The sequence below is a fragment of the Eschrichtius robustus genome, chromosome 16 (genome assembly GCF_028021215.1).
Source record: "Eschrichtius robustus isolate mEscRob2 chromosome 16, mEscRob2.pri, whole genome shotgun sequence".
Taxonomy (NCBI): Eukaryota; Metazoa; Chordata; class Mammalia; order Artiodactyla; family Eschrichtiidae; genus Eschrichtius; species Eschrichtius robustus.
Genome location: NC_090839.1, coordinates 26,881,385 through 26,902,601, shown reverse-complemented (window position 1 = coordinate 26,902,601; position 21,217 = coordinate 26,881,385). Strand labels below are relative to the sequence as shown.

Sequence of the window (21,217 nt, the reverse complement as noted above, 5' to 3'; positions counted from 1 at the left end):
AACCCTTTAGATAATTGTGACTTTTATAACCATGTTATAGTTCATTTACTTCAAAAGTAAAATGATAAAGATGAGGAATAAAAAACAACATAGATTACAAACAGAAAAGATGAAGCCTAATGCTATTACTAGCTATAAAAGTCCTCTTGATATGGTCAGACACAATGGTTTTGTTCTTCTTTCTAAAGGTGGTCCTATTGCTGTCCTTATTCCTGTTCCCAGTATGGACTGTTTATCGGGTGGGCAAACATCCTGGTTTGCCCAGGATTGAGGAATTTCCTGGGGTGCAGGACTTTCAGTGCTAAAATGAGGAAGGTCCCAGACACACCTGAGGCAAGTTGGTTACCCTGTCTGACATGCTTATAGCTGTTTTCCTGGGAGTTCCTTTCATTCTCACCTTAGGAATTCTCATCACCTTTCTCCTGTGTTATAACCTCTCTTTCCTATACCTCATGCAGGTGTTGTTTTTGTTGTTTATTTATGTAACACATTCTCCAGTTGCTTCCTGAGAACAGGTGCATAGGAGGTAAATTATTTGAGACCTTACATGTCTTTGTTCTGTGTTCCATACTGGATTATGGGTTTGACTCAGAATTCCAGAAGATGTTATCCTGTTACGGTCTCTAAAACTGCTCTTGAGACGCGTGATGCCATTCTGACTTCTTTGTCATGTAATGTGTTCTCTTTGAGGAGAAGATTTTAGGATCTCTTTTTCAATCCTGTATTCTCAAATTTCATGGTGAGGTATTACGGAATGGGTCTTTTTTCATTCATTGTGCTGGGCATTTTGCCTTATTAAACCTGGAAACTCAGGTCTTTTAATTTTGGGAAAACTTCCTGTCTTTTTCGGTTTTCTCTTTCTAGAACTTTTGTTTGTTGTATGTGGGACTTTTCTTGGTGCAGCAGCCTGTTCTCTTTTTCTTTCGAGTCACTTCTCTGAGAAATAGCCTATTGGTTGTTATTGCTGATTTTTTTGGGGGGGTATTATTTTTAATTACTAGCACATTGCTCATGTTCTCTGATGTTCCTTTATTTTTTTAAAATAGCATTTTGTACTTGTTTTTGGACTATCTCTTAGAGGACATTTGCTGTGAGATCTTCATTATCTCTGTTTCCTTTCAGTTCCTCCTTTTTGTTTATTTTGGTTGCTATCCTTCATATAACAGTAGTGCTTACTTATCTGGTGGTCGTTGATAGTTCATTTACCGTGAGAACTGACAGATTCTGTGCTTGTGGGCACTGCTTGTTGACTGTGGTAGAGCGAGGACCTGGATGTTCTTTTGGAATCCCCCAATTATCTGTACTTTGAAGGTGTATTTTTTTAGGCTGGGCACTTTTTGCAGGAGGAAAGATCCTCCCATCTCTTGCCAGGTAGCGGAGAGTAGGCTGGGGCTGTAGGGCTGCCACTATTTGCGGAGCTTTGGGAGCCGTAGTTGGGGGAGAGAGCTAATGGTGTCACCGTTTTGTATATGGTCTTTGACTTAATGCTTCTGTTTATGGAGTGTGACACCTCACTGTCTCCCCACTCCTTGAACTGGTGTCTTCTATTCCAGAACCTCTCTGGTTTAGTCCAGTCAGAATATAAATCTCCTGTTTTCTTCTGGAGCTGGAGGAAGGGTATTGCTTGACTGTTTGGGGACAGAGAGGAGATCTGAGGGGTCTGACTTCTTGTTCGGACTTCCAGCCACTTCTCCTATTTTCGTTCCCATGCCTCACCTCTGTCTACAGTGGTTCCTGGTACCTCTTAATCCCTGCCCCCTTGGGGGTTTTTCAGTAGAACTGGCTTGCTCTTTGTGGCTTTTCCCTCTGCAGTCTTAGACTTTGGTTTTCTTTCCCCTGCTGAGTCATCACTTCTTGTCTTCCTGTTATTCATCTTCTAGAATTTTATTGATAGTTCTCATCTACTGCCTTTTCTTCCCTCTTTCTCTTTGTGCATTTGTACTTTTTAAAATGCAGCCATTCTAAATGAGGCTTCAGGAGTTTGCAGAGAGCTGTGTGTGTTCATTTCGCCGTGTTTAAATGGAAGCTGCAGCCTTTGTGCAGAGAAAGTGGAAAATGCCTTTGACTTCCACACCAAACCCTACCCTTGTATATGCCATCCAGGCCTATGGCCCTTGTTCCTTCCCAGTAGCAACCAACTACTGTCATCAATTTAATGTGCATCCTTCTTACTCATATGTGTCCATGAAAAATGTGTGGTTTGTTTATATAGATGTATTTTTTTATTCCTTTTACCTACCGTTTAATAGTGCATCATATCAATATATCTTTTTATTAATCCAGTCCCCTATTGTGAACATTTAGGTTTTTCACAGTTTTTCCAGTTTTTCATTATTACAAACTATAATAGTAAAATTGGTGCAATAATCATCCTTTTACTTTTGTAGTCTTCATATGCAAATGTGTGAAATTTTTCTAGGAGATACTTCCCTACCTTTTAATGGGTAAAATGGAGGTGATTTGGAGGTGCTGTGTGGGGCTCAAAAATATTTCATTACATTTCCTTTACGTGTTATATCTGTGATGAGAAAAGTTGAATTATAAAACTTCCAAATCTTTTCAAAAATTTTATCAAGAAGCATGTGCTTTTTTAATGGTCCAGTAACCCCTTATTAACAATACGGAAATCCGAAATATTTTGAGAACTGACAGAATTTATTCCTAACTCACTTGGCAGTAAAACCTGACTTGCTTAAACTCATTTGGTGGCAAATCTCTGATCTAGACTGACAAGGACACTTTAAACCTATTTATTTCACCTGGTATGTACATATATGTTAATTCAAAAATATTACTGTGTTTGATTATGGGTTGCTGGTGGTGTTAATACGATATATTGCCATTGTAAAATTCAAGAAATCCTAAGTTCTAAAACACATTTAGACCCAGGGGTTTCAGAGGAGGGATCATGGGCCTATGGTCACCATCAGCTAGAAACTTTGTTTGCAGATATGGGTGGCACATCACAAATGAGAATTTTTCTGGTTGATGGAATCTACTTTTTTGTCATTAATGAGATCTCAGACAATTTCTTGTCTTTAAACTGTATTCCAAGAATGTGTTCATTTTTTAAATAACAGCTCTTTTCTTTGACAGCTGTAATATTGAAATTGCTTCTGATAATGCAAATGGATTTCAAATTCAAAGAACTTTTTTTACATTAAGTATTTTAAAAAAGGATAAAGCCTTTTCTCAAGCATACACAGAGGTTGCTTTACAAGTTTTAATCTTTCTTTAGGATTCACATAAAGTTAAAACATAATAACGGACCATTGTCTAAAAATGAATTTTAACTTTTGATCTATAAACTTTCTATACACTTTAATGTTTTTTATGTGGTTTTTATAAATTTTGATTAGATTCTTTCATGTTTTCAGAGCTGTCAAATTTAGTGAGCAAATTTTTATCCAGGTTTTTTGGGATGTAACTCACAGACCATATAGTTTACCCGTTTAAAGTGTGTACAATTCAGTGGCTTTTAGTATATTCATAAACTTATGCAACTATCACCATTATATAATTCCAGAACATTTTCATTACGCTTAAAAGAAACCCTTTAGCAGTCATTTCCTATTCTCCCCTCCCTCTAGCCCCTAGCAACTGCTAATCTACTCACTTCATTACTAGAGCTTAATTAAAAAAAAAAAAAAAAAAAATGCAGAGCCTCTCATCTTGTTCTTCTTCAGGAGTGTCTTGGCTTATTTGTGGCCCATTGCTTGTCCCTGTACAGTCAGGTTCTACCAAAAAAAAAAAAAAATCTGGTTGAGAGTTTTATTGAAATTTCATTAAACCTACAAGTCAATTTGAGAAGAGTTGACATCTTTACAGTGTTGAGTCTTCGTAATCAAGAACATGGTGTAGCTCTCCGTTTACTAAGTTTTGAACCTTTCTCGATAAAGTTTTGTTTTCTTCATAAAATGATTGTTTCTTTTGCGAGCTTTATCTCAGAGTAACTTTTATATTCTTTGTTATAAATTACATTTTCTAATTGCTGGTTTTATTGCTGGTGTTAGGATCGCTTGCGTTTTTAATGTGATTTTGAATCTTACAGCCTTGCTGAATTTCTTACTAGGTCGGAATCCCTTTCATCTTCAATGTAGATAATTATACTTATCTGGAATAACGACACTCTGGTTTCTTCTAATTCCTTCTTGTTTATTTTTCTTATGCATTGGTTAGGAACTCTAATATACTGTTGAATGGTCAGTACATTTTTAGTTTTTAATAATATACATTAAACAACCCTCAGATCAGCCTTCTCTAAGAGAGTACAGATTTCTTGCTGAGGACAGGTTTGTCAGACCCATAAGGAAAGCAAAGGCATACCTGAAATTTGCTTATCGTTTTTTAGTTGTGAACCTAATCCTGGGTGGTTTAAAACTCATCGGTTTAAATTTTAGCGTTCCATTTTATTCATGTTTGGGGCTTCTTGTATTTACAGTGCATTTTATTTTTTAAAACATTTGACTTATGGGAAAATATTGTATCTGGGTTTATTTATTAATGCTGGTTGCTTTTTTCCCCATCGCTAGCCTCTTTGCCAGTAGCCTTGCCAAACTAACATATTTTATGTATTTTTAAAACATTTATTTGTGTTAATAGGTGAACACGGGTAAAAATTATATGGCAGGTGTTCTTTGTACTATTTTTATTCTTACAGCTTTTCTTTAAATTTGAAATTATTTCCAAATAAAGGTGTTCAAAATGTATTTGTTTGTAAAGGTAATACATGCCCATTATCAAAATAAAAAATGATTCAGAATAGCTATAATAAAAAAAGACAAGTAACTCTTTTTCTTTTCTTTTCTTTTTTTTTTGTTGTTTTTGGGGTTTTTTTGGCCATGCAGCTTTCAGGATCTTAGTTCCCCAACCAGGGATCGAATCTGTGACCCCTGCAGTGGAGTGCTGAGTGTCCTAACCACTGGACCACCAGGGAATTCCCTTTTTTTTTTTTTTTTAACAAATAAAAACACTTGAACAAAAACTTCAAAAAGGAAAATATGAGAATGGCCAGTAAGCACATAAAAATGCGCTCAATATCTTTAGTCATCAGGAAAATGAAAATTAAAGCCATAGTGAGGTACTCACTGCATTAGAATGGCTAAAATAAGACTGATACCACCAAATGTTGGTGAGGATGTGGAGCACCTGGAACTCTCATACAGTGTTGTTGGGAGTGTAAATCTTCGGCTTTTTTTTTTTTTTTTTTTTAATAAAGTTGAACATCCATCCTATACCCCCACAGTTCTATTCTTAGATATTTACTCAGGAAAAATGAAAACATGTCGATAAAAGCTGTGTGCAGAATGTTCAGAGTAGCTTTGTTCATAATAGCCCAAATGTGGAAATTACCCAAATGCCTTCAACAGGAGAATAGATAAACAAATGGTTGCATATGAATGCTACTCTGTAATAACAAGTAATGAACTACTGATGTATGCAGCAGCATGGATGACTCTGATAGACATGAGACTGAGCGGAAGAAGCCAGACAAAAGAGAGTACCTACTGTATGATTGCATTTACATGTAGAACAAAAGTAGGCAAAAATAATTTTTGGTGGTAGAAATTGGAACAACCATTGTCTCTGTCGGGTGGGAGGGGCAGTGTAGAGTGGGGATTGACTGGGAAGGGGCACAAGGGAACTTTTAGGAGTGTTGGGTGTGTTCTATATCTTGGTATGCATTTTTAGAAATAAACTTATTGGGCTTCCCTGGTGGCGCAGTGGTTAAGAATCCGCCTGCCAATGCAGGGGACATGGGTTCAAGCCCTGGTCTGGGAAGATCCCACATGCCGTGGAGCAACTAAGCCTGTGTGCCACAACTACTGAGCCTGCACTCTAGAGCCTGTGAGCCACAACTACTGAGCCCGCATGCCACAACTACTGAAGCCCACACACGTAGAGCCCATGCTCCGCAACAAGAGAAGCCACTGCAGTGAGAAGCCCACGCACACTGCAACAAAGAGTAGCCCCCGCTTGCCACAACTAGAGAAAGCCTGTGCGTAGCAACAAAGACCCAATGCAGCCAAAAAATAAATAAATAAATTTAAATTAAAAAATAAAATAAAATAAATTTATTTATTTATTTTTGACTGCGTTGGGTCTTTGTTGTTGTGTGTGGGCTTTCTCTAGCTGCAGTGAGTAGGGGCTACTCTTTGTTGCAGTACATGGGCTTCTCATTGCGGTGGCTTCTCTTGTTGTGGAGCACGGGCTCAAGGTGTGCGGGCTTCAGTAGTTGTGGCATGTGGGCTCAGTTGTTGTGGCTTGCAGGTTCAGTAGTTGTGGCACACGGGCTTAGTTGCTCCACGGCATGTGGGATCTTCCCAAACCAGGGCTCGAACCCGTGTCCCCTGCGTTGGCAGGCGGATTCTTAACCACTGCACCACCAGGGAAGTCCCTTGATACGCATTTGTCAAAACTAATCAGATAGTATACATTTCAGTCTTTGTAAATTGTACCTCAATTTAAAAAAATGAGGGAAAGGACACAAGGGGTATACATTGATCCAAGGACATTCTCCTGCATAAGCACAATGCGGTTCATCCATGTTGTTGTGAGTAGCTGTAGTTCGTTCTTTTTTTCATTATTGTATAATATCCATTTATTGAGTATTGATCAATACATCAGTCAATCCACGTAGTGATTCTACTGATGGGCACTCTGTTTATAGCCGAAGTTACAAATGACGCTGTCATGAACATCTGGATGTGTACATGCATGTATTTCCCTAGGGAATCCAAACCTAGGACTGACATTGCTGGGTTATAGGATGTTTGTATCTTCAAGTGTAGCAGATAATGCCAAACCACATTCTTAAATGCCTGGATCCATTTTCAGTGTACCTGTTCCCCGTTCCACATCCTCATTAGCACTACTTGGTATTGTTAAACTTTAATTTTAGCCATTCTTGTGGATGTGATATCATCTCACTGTGGTTTTAATTTGCATTGTTTTGTGTCTTCCTTACTTTATTGAGGTTAAATACCTTTTCGTGTGAATGCTGGCCATTTGGATATCCTCTTTGGTACAGTGCCTAATTCAGGTCTGCCTATTTTTCTAACTGGTTGCCTTTTTCTCTCTCTCTCTCTCTCTTTTTTTTTTTTTTTTTTTTTTTTTTTTGGCCGTGCCGCGTGGCATGCGGCATCTTAGTTCCTGAGCTAGGGATCAAACCCATGCCCCCTTCAGTGGAAGCAGAGTCCTAACCACTAGACTGCCAGGGAAGTCCCTGGGTTGCCTTTTTCTTATTGACGTATGCAGTCTAGATACAAATTCTTTATTGGTTATATGAACTGCAGATCTCATCTTCAACTCTGTAGGTAGCTTGCCCTTTTTACTCTATTAATGGTATCATTTGCTGAACAGAGGGTATTAATTTTAATGTAGTTCAATCGATTGATTTTCTCCTTTTTAAGATAATATCCTGGGTGAGTCTTACAAGTGTTGGGTTAAAAGGTATATACAGTTTTTAGATTTTTGCTTACAGTTTACTTTCCCACTGGCTGTGTATAAACCTTTTTATACCATTTTTACTCTCACCAACAGTGTATGTGTGATTTTCCCACACTCTTGCCAGAACTGGAGTTTTGGGGTCAGTTTTGACAATGTAATAGACCTCTTTTCTTCATTAAATGAGTATTTTGTCTTAGTTTGCCTGTATGATTCAGGGAATAAATTTGTTGCATCATTCCAAGAACATGGCAGTCAGTAAGCCTAATTGCAAGATTAATACTAAAAATATTCTTTAGCTTTTGATCCTGTGAGGAGCATTTATCGTTGGTAGGGAAAAGAGAGAAAGATATAAAAAGCCATTTTCTTTTTTATTAATTTAAGTCAGCCTGATGTTGGCTTAAATTAATGAAAATAAACTGATGAAGACTTAATACAGTAGTCCCCCGTTGTCTGTGAGGGAATATGTTCCAGGACCCCAAGTGGATGCCTGAAACTGTGGATAGTACCTAACTCTATATATACTATGTTTTTACCTATACATACATACCTATGATAAAATTTAATTTATATATTAGGTACACTAAGAAAGTATAAATCAGGCAGAGCAAGAAGTGCCAGCACCACTACGCTTGCCTTTGGGACCATTATTAAGTAAAGTGAAGAGTTTCTTGAACACAAGTGCTGTGATACCATGACAGTCGATCTGATAACTGAGATGGGCACTCAGTGACTAATGGGTGGGCTACACTGGACAAACAAATGATCCACGTCCCAGGTAGGTCGGAGCTGGACAGTGTGAGATTTTAGCACACTGCTCAGAACAGCGTGCAGTTTGAAACCAATGGGTTGTTTATTTCTGCTACTTTCCATTTAATATTTTTCGACCATGGTTGATTGTGGAAAGTGAATAAACCCCTCAGATAAGGGGAGGCTACTATATAGTGGATCAAGGAATCCATGGAATTGATGAGTTAGAATTCTGTGGATTTTCCTTGTAAATTTCTGGCATATTTTTAAGTGATAGAATATGATTTTACCTACTCTTTTTCACACACTTTTACTCAAAGAAGACATCCCCACCCCAATCTATATCTGCTCCTCCTCTCTCCATCCCCCAATATTCATTCATACTCCTTCCTGGTTTCGAGGTAGCTCCTAAGTTTTCCTTGGGGATGGGTAGAGTTTCATTTTGAGACTCCATGACAGAGACTGTTGGAAGAAGTATTTGTTAGGAGATGAAATTTGGAGTGGAACTCACCTCTACACTCTAGCCTGGTTCCCACTATCTTACTTTAGTTTAGATCTTTATCCTTTTCAATAGATTTCTGTCATAGTCTAACTCCTCTTCTGCCTCCAGACTTCCCATGGTTAACAGAATGAAATTCCTAAAACTCAGATCATTCTCCTGATTAACATCCTTCAGACTCTAAAAAAATCACAGTCTTAATCCCTCAGCACAGAGCCATGATTATCATCAGCCCTCTTGCCGTCTCTCTATCCTCCTCACGTATCCAGTTTCCCACACACCTACTGAAGTCTATGGTTTCTTTGAATTTGGAATGTTCTTCCACATTGGCTCATCACATTACCTCAGACTCCCTCTCCCTCCCCACTGGCAACCCATCTGCATATTTACTGACTTCTTTTAAAAGTGAGCTCAGGCAACACATCTCCTTGGAAACCTTACCTCCCTGATCCTTATTCCCCTTCTGTACCTCCATGCCCTCTTCTCCAGCTCAGTGAGTTAGATGCTCCCTGTTCTGGGCTGCTACAGTTCTCTCTGTATCCTTCTATCACTGTGCTTTGTATTGTTATAGATTGGACTTTGTCCTCTACTCATTTGAGCTCCTTGAAGGCAGGGCCCTGATTCCCCTCCTTATTCCCACCCCACCCGCCGCCCGGAACTAGCATGGTGTAGTTTATAGGAGGCACCCCATAAATGTTTAATGAATGATTAGATGCAAAATTGTATCTAACTTTTTTTTTTTAATTTATTTTTGGCTGCATTGGGTCTTCATTGCTGCACATGGGCTTTCTCTAGTTGCGGCGAGCGGGAGCTACTCTTCGTTGCGATGTGCGGGCTTCTCATTTTGCGGTGCCTTCTCTTGTTGCGGAGCACAGGCTCTAGGCACGTGGGCTCAGTAGTTGTGGTTCGTGGGCTCAGTAGTTGTGGCTCGCAGTTCTAGAGCTCAGACTCAGTAGTTGTGGCACATGGGCTCAGTCGCTCCACGACATGTTGCGTCCTCCTGGACCAGGGCTCGAACCCGTGTCCCCGGCATTGGCAGGTGGATTCTGAACCACTGTGCCACCAGGGAAGTCCCTCTAACTTTCTTAATGTACGTATGAGAAGAACTTTCTGAGAAAAAGAGGTCAATTAGAAAGGGATAGGAATTTAATCAATATTCTAAATCCCTCTTCTCCAAAAGCAATACCCATTTAGGAATGACTACTGTGCTTGTAGGATTTGTAGGGTTTTGCTCACCTGAGTTGTGCCTTGCTGTCACAGAAGGATGCCCTGCAGTGGTCTCGCAGTCCGGCTGCAGTGGAAGGAGAGGAGCCAGAGGACACAGCTGATGTGGAGAGCTGTGGGTCTAATGAAGCCAGCACTGTGAGTGGTGAAAATGATGGTAAGTGCCCTTGACAAGATGGGTGAAGAGCCACAAGCAGTCGCTAGGGTCTAACCTTTATTTCCCTCTCTTCCAGTTTCTCTCGATGAAACATCTTCTAATGCTTCCTGTTCTACCGAATCTCAGAGTCGGCCTCATTCCAATCCCAGGGACAGCTACAGAGCTTCCTCACAGGTGGGGGGAGAGTTGGTGACTAGGCTGGGTGGATAAGTGAGGCAGGCACAAGACAGGACTCTTCCTCCTGTAGTTAACTGAGCGTGTTGAAGAGTGGAGAAAATCACTTTGGTCTCCACCTGTTAGTACCATTTAAAAGTGGGCCATAGGAAAAGTGGGTAGTAGATCTGAGAGCAGAGCAATTTGTTTTTTCTCTTTACCATGGATGGATAATTTTGTCTGTATTTATGAAAAACCTGGGAACATTCAGGGAGAAGTTGGAGTGGGGAGAACATGAGCTTGGGAGTCATCAGTTTGAATTGCAGCCCCGCCACTCACTAGCTTTGGGCAAATTCCTTACCTGTGAAGTGGGGAGAGCAACACATTCTTTTCAGTGTGGGGTGATGCTTGGCACAGTGGCCTGCACCTGGCTCAGTAGAATGAGTCATTGCTACTATTGGCATTACCTGCCTGTGCTGCTTGAACACTAACTCTGTTTTACAAGACAGCGAGGGAGACATGGTCGAGAGGGACAGCTGTTGTGGCCTGCAGGTGACTCAGGCTCCTTTTGTATCCCCTCTGGGAAAATAGGCAAACAAGCAGAAGAAGAAGACCGGGGTGATGCTGCCTCGAGTTGTCCTGACTCCTCTGAAGGTAAACGGGGCCCACGTGGAATCTGCATCAGGTATGTGTAAACTCGTGATTGTGATGCTTCTTCCTCAGGTCCTGGGGACCTGCCTCCCTCTGGCAGCAGCTCTTGGCCTAGGTAGCGCCGTGCCAGTAGAGTCAGGAGCCCTCCTCTGGCAGGCAGCACGCCGTGGCGGTGAGAGCCGACCTAGCTTCCGGCATGGGCTCTGCTGGGCGCCCTTCCCCTGGCCTCACGGGGCAGTTGTGAGGGTCCCGTGAAGGCGTGTGCAGGTGCTTTGTAGAAGATACAGTGCAAACTAAGATGGCGGTTTGGCATTCTTACGTGATAATTTAAAGCCAGACCAGGAGGTGGTGATCTCTGACGGCCCAGGGCTGGGCCATGGAAGCACCGTGTTGCTGGCAGCATCTCAGGGAGAGCTGGGAGAAGTAAGCTTGTCTGAGAGCCGTGGGCGCGGCGTGTGATGCTTTTGACCGGTGGAATGCTGTGCCTTCAGGGTTCTCAGGCCGCCACGCCGATGGCGAGAGCGGCAGCCCGTCCAGCAGCAGCAGTGGCTCTCTGGCCCTGGGCAGCGCTGCTATTCGTGGCCAGGCCGAGGTCGCCCGGGACCCTGCCCCGCTCCTGAGAGGCTTCCGGAAGCCGGCCACAGGTAGGTGGCTTGGCACTCATTTCTCTGCCTGTAAGGGGGCCCCTGCAGGCCTAGAGAGAAGATGATGTCTTCTACTCCACTCCTTTACAGTTTATTTTTACTTCTCAGGTGGCCCTCTATTTTTTGTTGGTTTTTACCTTGTATTTTGGTTATGTCACATATAGATTTTTCTCTGCTAGACTGAGAGAACTCCCTGTGGGCAGAGATGGTGCCACATTGCTCCTTGTATGTCCCTGTAAGGGCCTAGCCTGTGCCTGCCTTGATACTGCTTAGTGAGTGCTCAAGTGAGTGAAAATTGCTTCTGAGTGTCTCAGTGAAGAATTCCAACATTTGTTTTCTTTCTTCGGTAGCATCCTGCCAAGTTTGTTCTCAACGTCTGCAGTCTCTGTCAGACGCCCTTTTTCATAACCTAGTTAGTATATGGGGTGGAAGCCTATGCTGAATTTGGGCTATGCAGACAAGTTCAGTAGTGTGCACCTCCCACCCGCAGTAGGGCTATTTGCAAGGCTAGTATGCTGTTTGCTATTTCCGGATTTATATCTCAAAGCCCACATGCTGGGTTTTTGTAGATGGGCCACATGAAATCATTAAGAAGACTAACCTTGGCTTCTGAAAATGAGAATAAACCATCACCCAAGTGGCAGCTAGGTTTGCTGTCTTGTAGGCTCTCCAGCTCATCAGCCTTGCTCAGTCTTAAAGCCTCAGAGGTCTCTATTCCATTTGCTGAGGCTTTTGTGAGAGGTATTGACATTGCAGTGGGCTTTAAACAACCCTTAGCACCTTTCTGCCTGGAGGTCAGACCTCTCCAGCCCATTCACAGAAGACTTCTGCAGGTTTTTCTGTAGGACGCTAACCGGATTCACTTTTAGACTTCCCTCGTTCTCCCACTGGGCTTTGTGGAGCCTCTTCTCCAGCTTTGGAGGGAAGCTCAGAGCCTGCCCCTTGCCTGGTTTTCTGTGGGAAGAGTGTCCCTTCAGGCTGTGACACAGCGTGCTACTGGGTCTTGTCTGAGACGATGCAAGCCCAAGTGTTCTCTTAGGTTTGATGGTAGCCGATAGGGTAGGGTAGACTGGATGATTGAGCTCACTGTGTGCAGATAAGTTCTGGGTAGCTTGAGTGCTGCCACCAAAGTTTTCCCTCAGTTGGCATTTGCTTTTTTGGTTTAAGAAGCTGAAAATCTACATTTTGCTTCCTACTGCTTGAAAAATCACAGGTCAAATGAAGCGCAACAGAGGGGAAGAGATAGATTTTGAGACGCCTGGGTCCATTCTCGTCAACACCAACCTCCGGGCCCTGATCAACTCTCGGACCTTCCATGCCCTGCCGTCCCACTTCCAGCAGCAGCTCCTCTTCCTCCTGCCTGAAGTGGACAGACAGGTACAGATGGGTGGCTTCCTCTTTGCTCTCTCTGGGCTAGCTTCTGTTCTCTTTCTAAGTTTCTTTATGGTTTTTTTTGCCTTGATCCTTCCAGGTGGGGACCGATGGCCTGTTGCGTCTCAGCAGCAGTGCACTGAACAACGAGTTTTTCACCCACGCGGCTCAGAGCTGGCGGGAACGCCTGGCTGATGGTGAGTAAACATTCTCGTCCCAGCGGCTTGGAAGGTGCCTGCCATGTGTGGTGTCACTTGTCTCCTGGTATTTAAAACCCAAAACCCAAATACTCATTTTTCAACAGTCTTTTTCTGTTTTTTCCGAGGGGTATTATTTAGTATAAGGCAGGCTTTCCTCTAATAGACATGGTGGATGTTAATGTGCCCCGTAGCTCTAAAGAAGGTACAAGAGTATTCGGGCTTTCACTATTTTGTGTGTATATATTCATCTGCATTGCCTCTTCATCATTAAAACTATAAACTCCTATTCTTTCCAGTAAGCATGGCATTGACCTACTCGGTAAGTTCCACCAGGTGCTCTGTCTTTTTAGATGTTGCCACTTGGAGTGATTGTTAGCTTCTCGTAATTCAATTTCGTGGGGAAGCTACGTGGGAAGTGCACTGGGAGGCCCCCAAGACTCCCCTCCAGGTTCGATGATTTGCTAGGAGGACTCCCAAGACTCCCCTTCAGGTTCGATGACTTGCTAGGAGGACTCACAGGACACAGCATGTAGTTGTCCTCAATGGCTGTAGTTTATTTCAGTGAAAGAATACAGAACAAAATTAGCAAAGGGGAAAGACGTCTGGGGTGTAGTCCAGGGAAACCAGGCGCACACTTCCGAGATCCTGTCCCGGTGGCGTCCCACAGGATGTGCTCAGTTCCCTCAGCAAGGAGTGGTGACCGCACGTGTGAAGTGTAGTCTGCTGGGAAGCTCGTCAAGGACTTGGTGCCTATGGTTTTTACTGGGAGCTGATCATGTAGGAAGCCCCTGTCTGACCCAAACCCAAATTCCAGATTCCCCAAAGGAAAGCAGGTGTTCGCCATAAACCATCTGGTTTGCTTCAACTGTTCAGGCACAGTGAGCCATTCCCTGTCAGTTATGGGGTGGGGACCCTCCTGAAATCCAAGGTTCCAGATGTCAGCCAGAGGCCCACCTTGTCAGCAGGCCTGTCTGAGCCTGCTGTGTTAACTTTTTTCTGCGCATGGAGTAAGAACGATTCTCTTGTTTATTTATTTTTGTTCTGCTTTTTTGATCAATGTGTTATTTGCTGTTGAAGCACTGATTACCTGAGGGAAGAATAAATTTCCCTTATAACAGGTGTGTTAGTTCTGTCCTGAATAAGAGCACGATGTGAGAGATCTTCTGGGGGAGACAGGAGCCAGCGTGAGGAAGATAGTGAGGGTTAAAAAAATGATTTCCAAGCTCACCAGAGTCACATGTTATTTTGAAAACTCCTCACATGGTAGAACTGCAAAATTTGGCTTTTCCTAAGACAGACCTTAATATCCTTAATGCACCACTTGAAGAGTTTTGTTTCTCTCTAGGCGAATTCACTCATGAGATGCAAGTCAGGATACGACAGGAAATGGAGAAGGAAAAGAAGGTGGAACAATGGAAAGAAAAGTTCTTCGAAGACTACTATGGACAGAAGTAAGGCCCTTGGTGCTGTGAGTCCTAGTGTGGTTTCTGGGGGGACAGAGGCAGGTGTTCTCAAAGCCATGCATACTGCTGTGTCACCCAGGAATGTGGAGATTGCAGTGACTCTCATTTAGCTTAATGCCATTCATGGGGAAGCTAACATAGGTTTTTCTGTGGTTAGTGTTACATACCATGCAGATTTATTTTGTTCTGAGAGATCTAATATTTGGGTGTATATTATTCATAGTGGATGTGCCCTCTCTGCCCTGTAACTGATAATGTGAGTTTGGTTTGCAGATTGGGTTTAAGCAAAGAAGAGTCATTGCAGCAGAATGTGGGCCAGGAGGAGGTTGAAATCAAGAGTGACTTGCGTGTCTCGGGAGAATCAACACGACCGCAGCGTGGCCCGGCCACCCGGCAGCGAGATGGGCATTTCAAGAAACGCTCTCGGCCAGATCTCCGAACCAGAGCCCGAAGGAATCTGTACAAAAAACAGGAGCCAGAACAAGCAGAGGTTGCTAAAGACACACAGTCTGTGGCACCAGACATCCCCCTGTACAAGGATGGGGAGGCTAAGACCGATGCCGCAGGGGTGGGCGGTCCCCACCTGCCTGGCACATCCTCCACAGCACCCAACCCAGAGAGTTCCGAATTCCCGGTGGAAACTGTGGCTTCCCGGATCCAGCCCGATCCAGACGACCTGGCACGTGTCTCCACGTCTCCAGACAGAATTCCCAGCTTGCCTCAGGAGACTGTGGATCAGAAGAGGAAATCCTTTGAGCAGGCGGCCTCTGCATCCTTTCCCGAAAAGAAACCCCGGCTTGAAGATCGTCAGTCCTTTCGTAACACAATTGAAAGTGTTCACACCGAAAAGCCACAGCCCACCAAAGAGGAGCCCAAAGTCCCGCCCATCCGGGTAGGAGGCTGTTTGATCCTGGCTGCCCTGAGCCCAGGCCCCTTTGAGGGACAGGAGATTAGTGGGGCTCCTTTGCAGGGACAGAAAGCCCCCTGGGCCCTTGTGTTAATTATGTGGGAGTGTAGAGCTCTCCGTATGAGAGGCGTTCTTGAGACTGACTTGAGTATCGGGGGATAAAGTTCTTTTCTTCCTCACTTGGTTGTTCACTCTGTTGAAGTTATCTCTAGAGGTCAGAATCCTTTGGGGTTTTAAAATCTTTTATTAGGTGGTGTTAGATGTTTTGTGTAGTGACTCACACAGTCCCACCAGAAATTAAATTTAGAAGTGTGGCATATAACAGCCCTTGAGCAGAATCTTCTCAGAATGGTGTGGTATCTTGGACAGCCATTTTACCATGATTATTTCGTTTTTAAGGAAAATGATTGGATTCCCTAGGCCATGACCTCTAAGCTACTAGGGTCACGATTTAGCTTTACAGTTCCTAGGTCAGAGCGCTCAGTCAATTAAAACTTTTCTTATTTTTCTCTTGCAGATTCAACTTTCACGTATCAAACCACCCTGGGTGGTTAAAGGTCAGCCCACTTACCAGATATGCCCCCGCATCGTCCCCATCACGGAGTCCTCCTGCCGGGGCTGGACTGGCACCAGGACCCTTGCAGACATTAAAGCCCGTGCTCTGCAGGTCCGAGGGGCGAGAGGCCACCACTGCCATCGAGAGGCGGCCACCACTGCCATCGGAGGGGGGGGTGGCCCGGGTGGAGGTGGCGGCGGGGCCACCGATGAGGGAGGTGGCAGAGGCATCGGCAGTGGTGATGGTGGTGAGGCCTGTGGCCACCCTGAGCCCAGGGGAGCCCCAGGTACCCCTGGAGAGTGTGCGTCAGATCTACAGCGAACACAACTACTGCCGCCTTGTCCTCTAAATGGGGAGCATGTCCATCCTGGAACTGCTGTGTCCAGAGCCAGGAGAGAGGACCTGGCTTCTCTCAGAAAGGAGAAGAGCTACCCACAACAGAGGGTTCCAGATGGCCTCAGAAGCGGGCTGGAAGATGCTTCCCGACTCCCCATTGCTCCCACTGGGGACCAGCCATGCCCGGCTTTACCCCCACTGCCCTCCAAAACCCCGGCACCTGAGCGATTAGTTGAGCAGCCTGCGTTGCATCTGGGAGGTAGAACTGAATGTGGGTCTGGTACCACTTCCTGGGAAAGGGGTAATGAGGAGCGAGGACCCACCATCCCCCTGGAGAACAGTCCTGTTCAGGCTCTAGCGGGGGATGTTGGATTAGAAGAAGGAACCGGCCAGGCTCTAGACAGTGACAGTAATCCCACCGTGAAGGATCCTGTGAATGTGACCCCCAGTCCCATCCCTGAACCATCATTGGCCGGTTCCCTGCAGGACAGACCATTTGATGACGAATCAGGACTTGGTGACTCGGGCCCACCCCCGAGGGAAAGTGCTACTAGACAAGAAAACTTGAAAACCGAGGCTCCCGTCTCCGCTGGTGCTGCTCCTTGGATGCCTGGCCTGTCAAATGACAAGGCAGTGGGACAGCCTGAACCCGACTCCAGAGAAGACATCCCATCTGTTAAGCCGCAGGTTGGAGAGGAGTGGGAGAAAGCTGCTCCCCTCATTCCAGCGTCACCTGGGGGGTTGACAGCTGAGGAGGGTCTGGATCCCTGCGACAACTTGGCTTCACTCTGGACAGTGCCATCTCCGGGGTGCGTTGCCAGCACCGGCCATGACTGCAGACAGCCGGAAGGTGAAAAGCTGAAAATCAGTGGAGACTCTGAAGCGCTGAGTCCTCACAGCGAGTCCACAGACACAGCCTCTGACTTTGAAGGCCACTTCTCTGAGGACAGCACTGAGGCCGAGCCTAGTGAAGCTGCAGTGCCGAAGAGGTCCTCAGCGGTGGAGCAGGGTGAGAAACACATTTGGAACCGCTCCACCTCACTCTCCAAGGTGAACGGTGACCTGAGTCTGGTCACAAGGACAGACGGGATGGTTGCTCCACAGAGCTGGGTGTCTCGAGTATGTGCGGTTCCCCAGAAGATCCCGGACTCCCTGTTACTGGCCAGTACCGAGTACCAGCCGAGGCCTGTGTCTCTGGGCAGGCTCGCGTCCTCGGTGGAGGCCGCTAACCCCCTCGTGATGCAGTTGCTGCAGGGCAGCTTGCCCCTAGAGAAGGTTCTTCGTCCAGCCCACGGTGGCAGCAAACCCGAATCCCCACGACTCCCACTTACGACAGAGCAGAGCCGTGGCGGCTCCCTGCGTATGGGATCTTTGCAAGACCCTGGGGAAAGCAGTTGTGAGGTTGGCAGTAGCAGTCCCAGTTCTTTAAGAGCTTCGAAGGAGTCTCTTCTACCTGAGAGCCGTGAAGCAAGCACCGGCCTCGCCAGGCTGGAGGCCGCCCAGGCTCCTGGAGCGCCCCCAAAGATTTCCAAGCACGCCCTGAGTTTAGACTCCCTATATCCGGTGACAAATCCAATGGCTGCCTCTGGGAAAGTAGAAGAAGTGGATTCCAAAGAGCAGCTCTCTCCCTTTAGTTTTGAAGATCAGAAGGAAGCTGGTGACCTGTCCCAGTGCAGTAATTCAAGTGCTGCCCCAGGCACGAGTCCGGGAAATCTCACTACCTCGAGAGCCCCTTGTTTCTCATCTCCAAATGTGGTCTCCTCGGGTCCCGATCAGGCAGGTCGGGCCCTGGGTGATCAGAACAGTGCTGGAGGCCAAGGGAAGAAGCTCTTTGGCTCCAAAAACGAGGCTGCAGCCCTTCAGTGCCCCCGGCCTGTGGAGCCAACGCCTCTGCCTGCTGATGCCTCTCCCGATTTTCCCAGCAGGAAGTCGGGGCCAAGCAAAAACTCTGTGTCTGGTGGGGTACAGACTGCCAGGGAAGACTGGGCTCCAAAGCCACCGCCTGCCTCTGTTGGCAGCATCAAGAGCGAGAAGACTTTTGGTGGGGGGCCTCTCAAGGCGAATGCAGAGAACAGAAATGTAGCGGGGCCTAGTCCTCGGGAGCTGGTGGATCACTTGCAAGGGATGCCCTTTGTCCTTGATTTGCCCTTCTGGAAATTACCCCGAGAGCCTGGGAAAGGGCTCAGTCAGCCTCTGGAGCCTTCTTCCATCCCCTCCCAGCTCAACATCAAACAGGCATTTTATGGGAAGCTTTCCAAACTCCAACTAAGTTCCACCAGCTTTAATTATTCCTCCGGCTCCCCCACCTTTCCCAAAGGCCTTGCCGGAAGTGTGGTGCAGCTGAGCCACAAAGCAAACTTTGGTGCAAGCCACAGTGCATCACTTTCCTTGCAGATGTTCACCGACAGCAGCACGGTGGAAAGCATCTCACTCCAGTGTGCGTGCAGCCTGAAAGCCATGATCATGTGCCAGGGCTGTGGTGCGTTCTGTCACGATGACTGTATTGGACCCTCAAAGCTCTGTGTATTGTGCCTTGTGGTGAGATAATAAATTATGGCCATGGGAAAAGTTGTGTATTTAGTGTGTGTATTTTGATAATGACGGATCTTAAATCTGTATACAGAATATCATTGATAAAAATAGACTCTGTCTCTCTAGGCAAGAGTTCTCTTGCCTCTCCCTAAAATCTGTAGTGCTAAAGCCCCTTGGCCGCTTGTCAGCCTTCTGGTTTTGCTGGAAGGGTTTCCTGCAGGGCAGGTTGCTGGGCTGCCCAAGGCTGGCCGGCCAGCCCGAGCTCTTGTCACACAGACAGAGCCTGGTGCGGCGTGCGGAGCCTCCTTGAGACTCAGAGGGACTTGAAGCTGAAGCAAGAAGGTTGTGTTCTCCACCAAGGGGACTAACCTACCCGAACTGAGTAGAAATGTCAGTCTTCCACTGCCCCCTCCCTGCCGTCTTTCCTCCCGCTGCTCCTCCGGGAGTTGATGGGGAAGAAGCCAGCACAGGGTTAAAGCAACTCCCAGCAGTGCCCACCAGGGGGCTTAAGAACCTGCTGACCTCAGGGTCACAGTCATTTGCCAGTTGATGGAGCCAGTTTGACCTTTGGTTCTGTTGCTGAAGCCAGTTTGGGACTTGCCTGTCTCCGAATAATCCACTGGCCCACAGGAGTTTTCGGAACCTTGAATAGACCTGCTTGGACAATGGGTCGGGCATAGGATTGTCTTTCCTCCTTGTAGGTCAGGTGTCCAGACGTTTGGCAGGTGAATTTGTCTGCTCGACACCCCCTCCGTCACTTTGGACTCTGTGGGAGTGGGCATCTCCACGCACCTGTGTACGTGAAAGTCATTTTACATTTCAAAGCAGTGTGTTTTTCTTATTTTTATATTTTTAACTCTTTACCCTTGGATGTATAAAGTGAACTTCTGGCTTCTGTAAGTATGCTCTATGCACCTCTAATGTTTTATCATGTATTTATATGTTGTACACAGTACTGGCCGATTCTGTAAATGGATGTATTGTACAGAGAACACGAACGACTCTCCCTTACTTTACGTCTTTGGCATCATTGCATTAAAGTGGTGTAATTGACTTCTCTCCACCTGTGTCAGAGCCACTGCGTGCTGTGCTGCCCGACGTGAGGGGTGGAGTGATTGACTTGGGACCTGCCAGTTGGCCCGGTGCCCTGTCACCGGTCAGCCGGTGGACCTGCTGCAGTTGCAGAGCCACGGGCAGCCCGGCTGCTCGCTGCTGGGCGAATGCGTCTCGCTCCTCATCTCTTCTCCTCCGACCTTCACTGGCGGCTCGCTGCCGTGTGTGGCAAATCACCACCACCAGTGTCAAGTGCTTCTGGATTCAAGGGTGAGTGCCCTGGGCAGCCCCCAGGTGGGCCTTCTGGACCTGGCTCCGGGCTCCCCACCTGTCGGCGGTACCTGGGACCACGCTTTCCTGGGGCCACAGGGCTCCACTGGACATACTTTTGACAGCAGGTTAAGGAAGAAACAGCTATGCCAGCTGCCAGCGTCTCTCCCAGCACGTTTCCAGCAAGTAGATGTCTCCATAGCTGTGTCACCTCACCCTGCTTCCTGCCTTATTTCTTGTACCTCGACTTGTGAGTTGAGCATCTTCCTTGTTGAACTTAGGTCTCCCTGTGTGAGTGCTTCTGTGTGAGCTGTAAAATTGGTATGACTTCAGCAAGTCTCATGTCATCTGAAAGGTCTTTTCTTTCCCCCACTTTTCATCCATTGTGGCATTTCTGTCATCTGAAGCATGAGTGGGAAGTTGGCAAAGATGTGGTGGTGATTTAAATGCAGTATTGGCCAAGTCCAGGTTGTCAACTTCAAGAGTCTGTTTACCAAAGACAGGGAGCAGAGGCACAAGCGTGTTTGAACCTCTTCTTCCTTCTGCTGTGACCTTTGGGGCCACCCTAGGGGACAGTTGGAAACTGGTCCGCCAGGGAAAGCACTGCTCTTGTATGTCTCTGTGGTCTTGGAAAAATAAACCTGTACAACCTGCACGTGTGGTCTCGGTCATCTTCTGCGGCCGCCCTGCTGGGCTGGGAGGAAGGTTGGCAGACCCCGGCTCACTTCACCTCGCCGCTGGAGCTGATTTTCTAGTGTGTGGAGTTCTTTTGAGACGTTGGTTCCAAAGGTGCGACTTGTCAGTGTTGCTGGTCTTCATCAGACTGAGTGTGACGTGGCGAACTTACCCATTTATCCACCGTGTGGACTGGAGCAAAATCTAATGAAGCCGATGGGGGTCCTTTTCGCCCGTGAATCAAAGCCGTGAACTGTGACGTCCCTCCACAGCGCTCATCCCAACCGCCTTGCTGAGACTGAGGTTGCCCGAGGGATTCCTCCTGGCGGA

General features: G+C 46.1%; 1 protein-coding gene across 1 annotated transcript in view; it reads left to right on the top strand.

Moving 5' to 3' along the window:
• Positions 1-20,865, top strand: part of ASXL1 (ASXL transcriptional regulator 1) — a 67,867-nt gene extending 47,002 nt beyond the window's left edge. Inside the window, exons 5-13 of the mRNA XM_068566074.1 lie at positions 9,956-10,076; positions 10,153-10,250; positions 10,821-10,914; positions 11,372-11,524; positions 12,738-12,901; positions 12,996-13,092; positions 14,441-14,546; positions 14,832-15,450; positions 15,983-20,865. Of these exons, the coding sequence (XP_068422175.1) occupies positions 9,956-10,076; positions 10,153-10,250; positions 10,821-10,914; positions 11,372-11,524; positions 12,738-12,901; positions 12,996-13,092; positions 14,441-14,546; positions 14,832-15,450; positions 15,983-18,904 (4,374 nt within the window). The 3' untranslated portion in view covers positions 18,905-20,865. The remainder of the gene's footprint in view (positions 1-9,955; positions 10,077-10,152; positions 10,251-10,820; positions 10,915-11,371; positions 11,525-12,737; positions 12,902-12,995; positions 13,093-14,440; positions 14,547-14,831; positions 15,451-15,982) is intronic.
• The last annotated feature ends 352 nt before the right edge of the window (positions 20,866-21,217 follow it).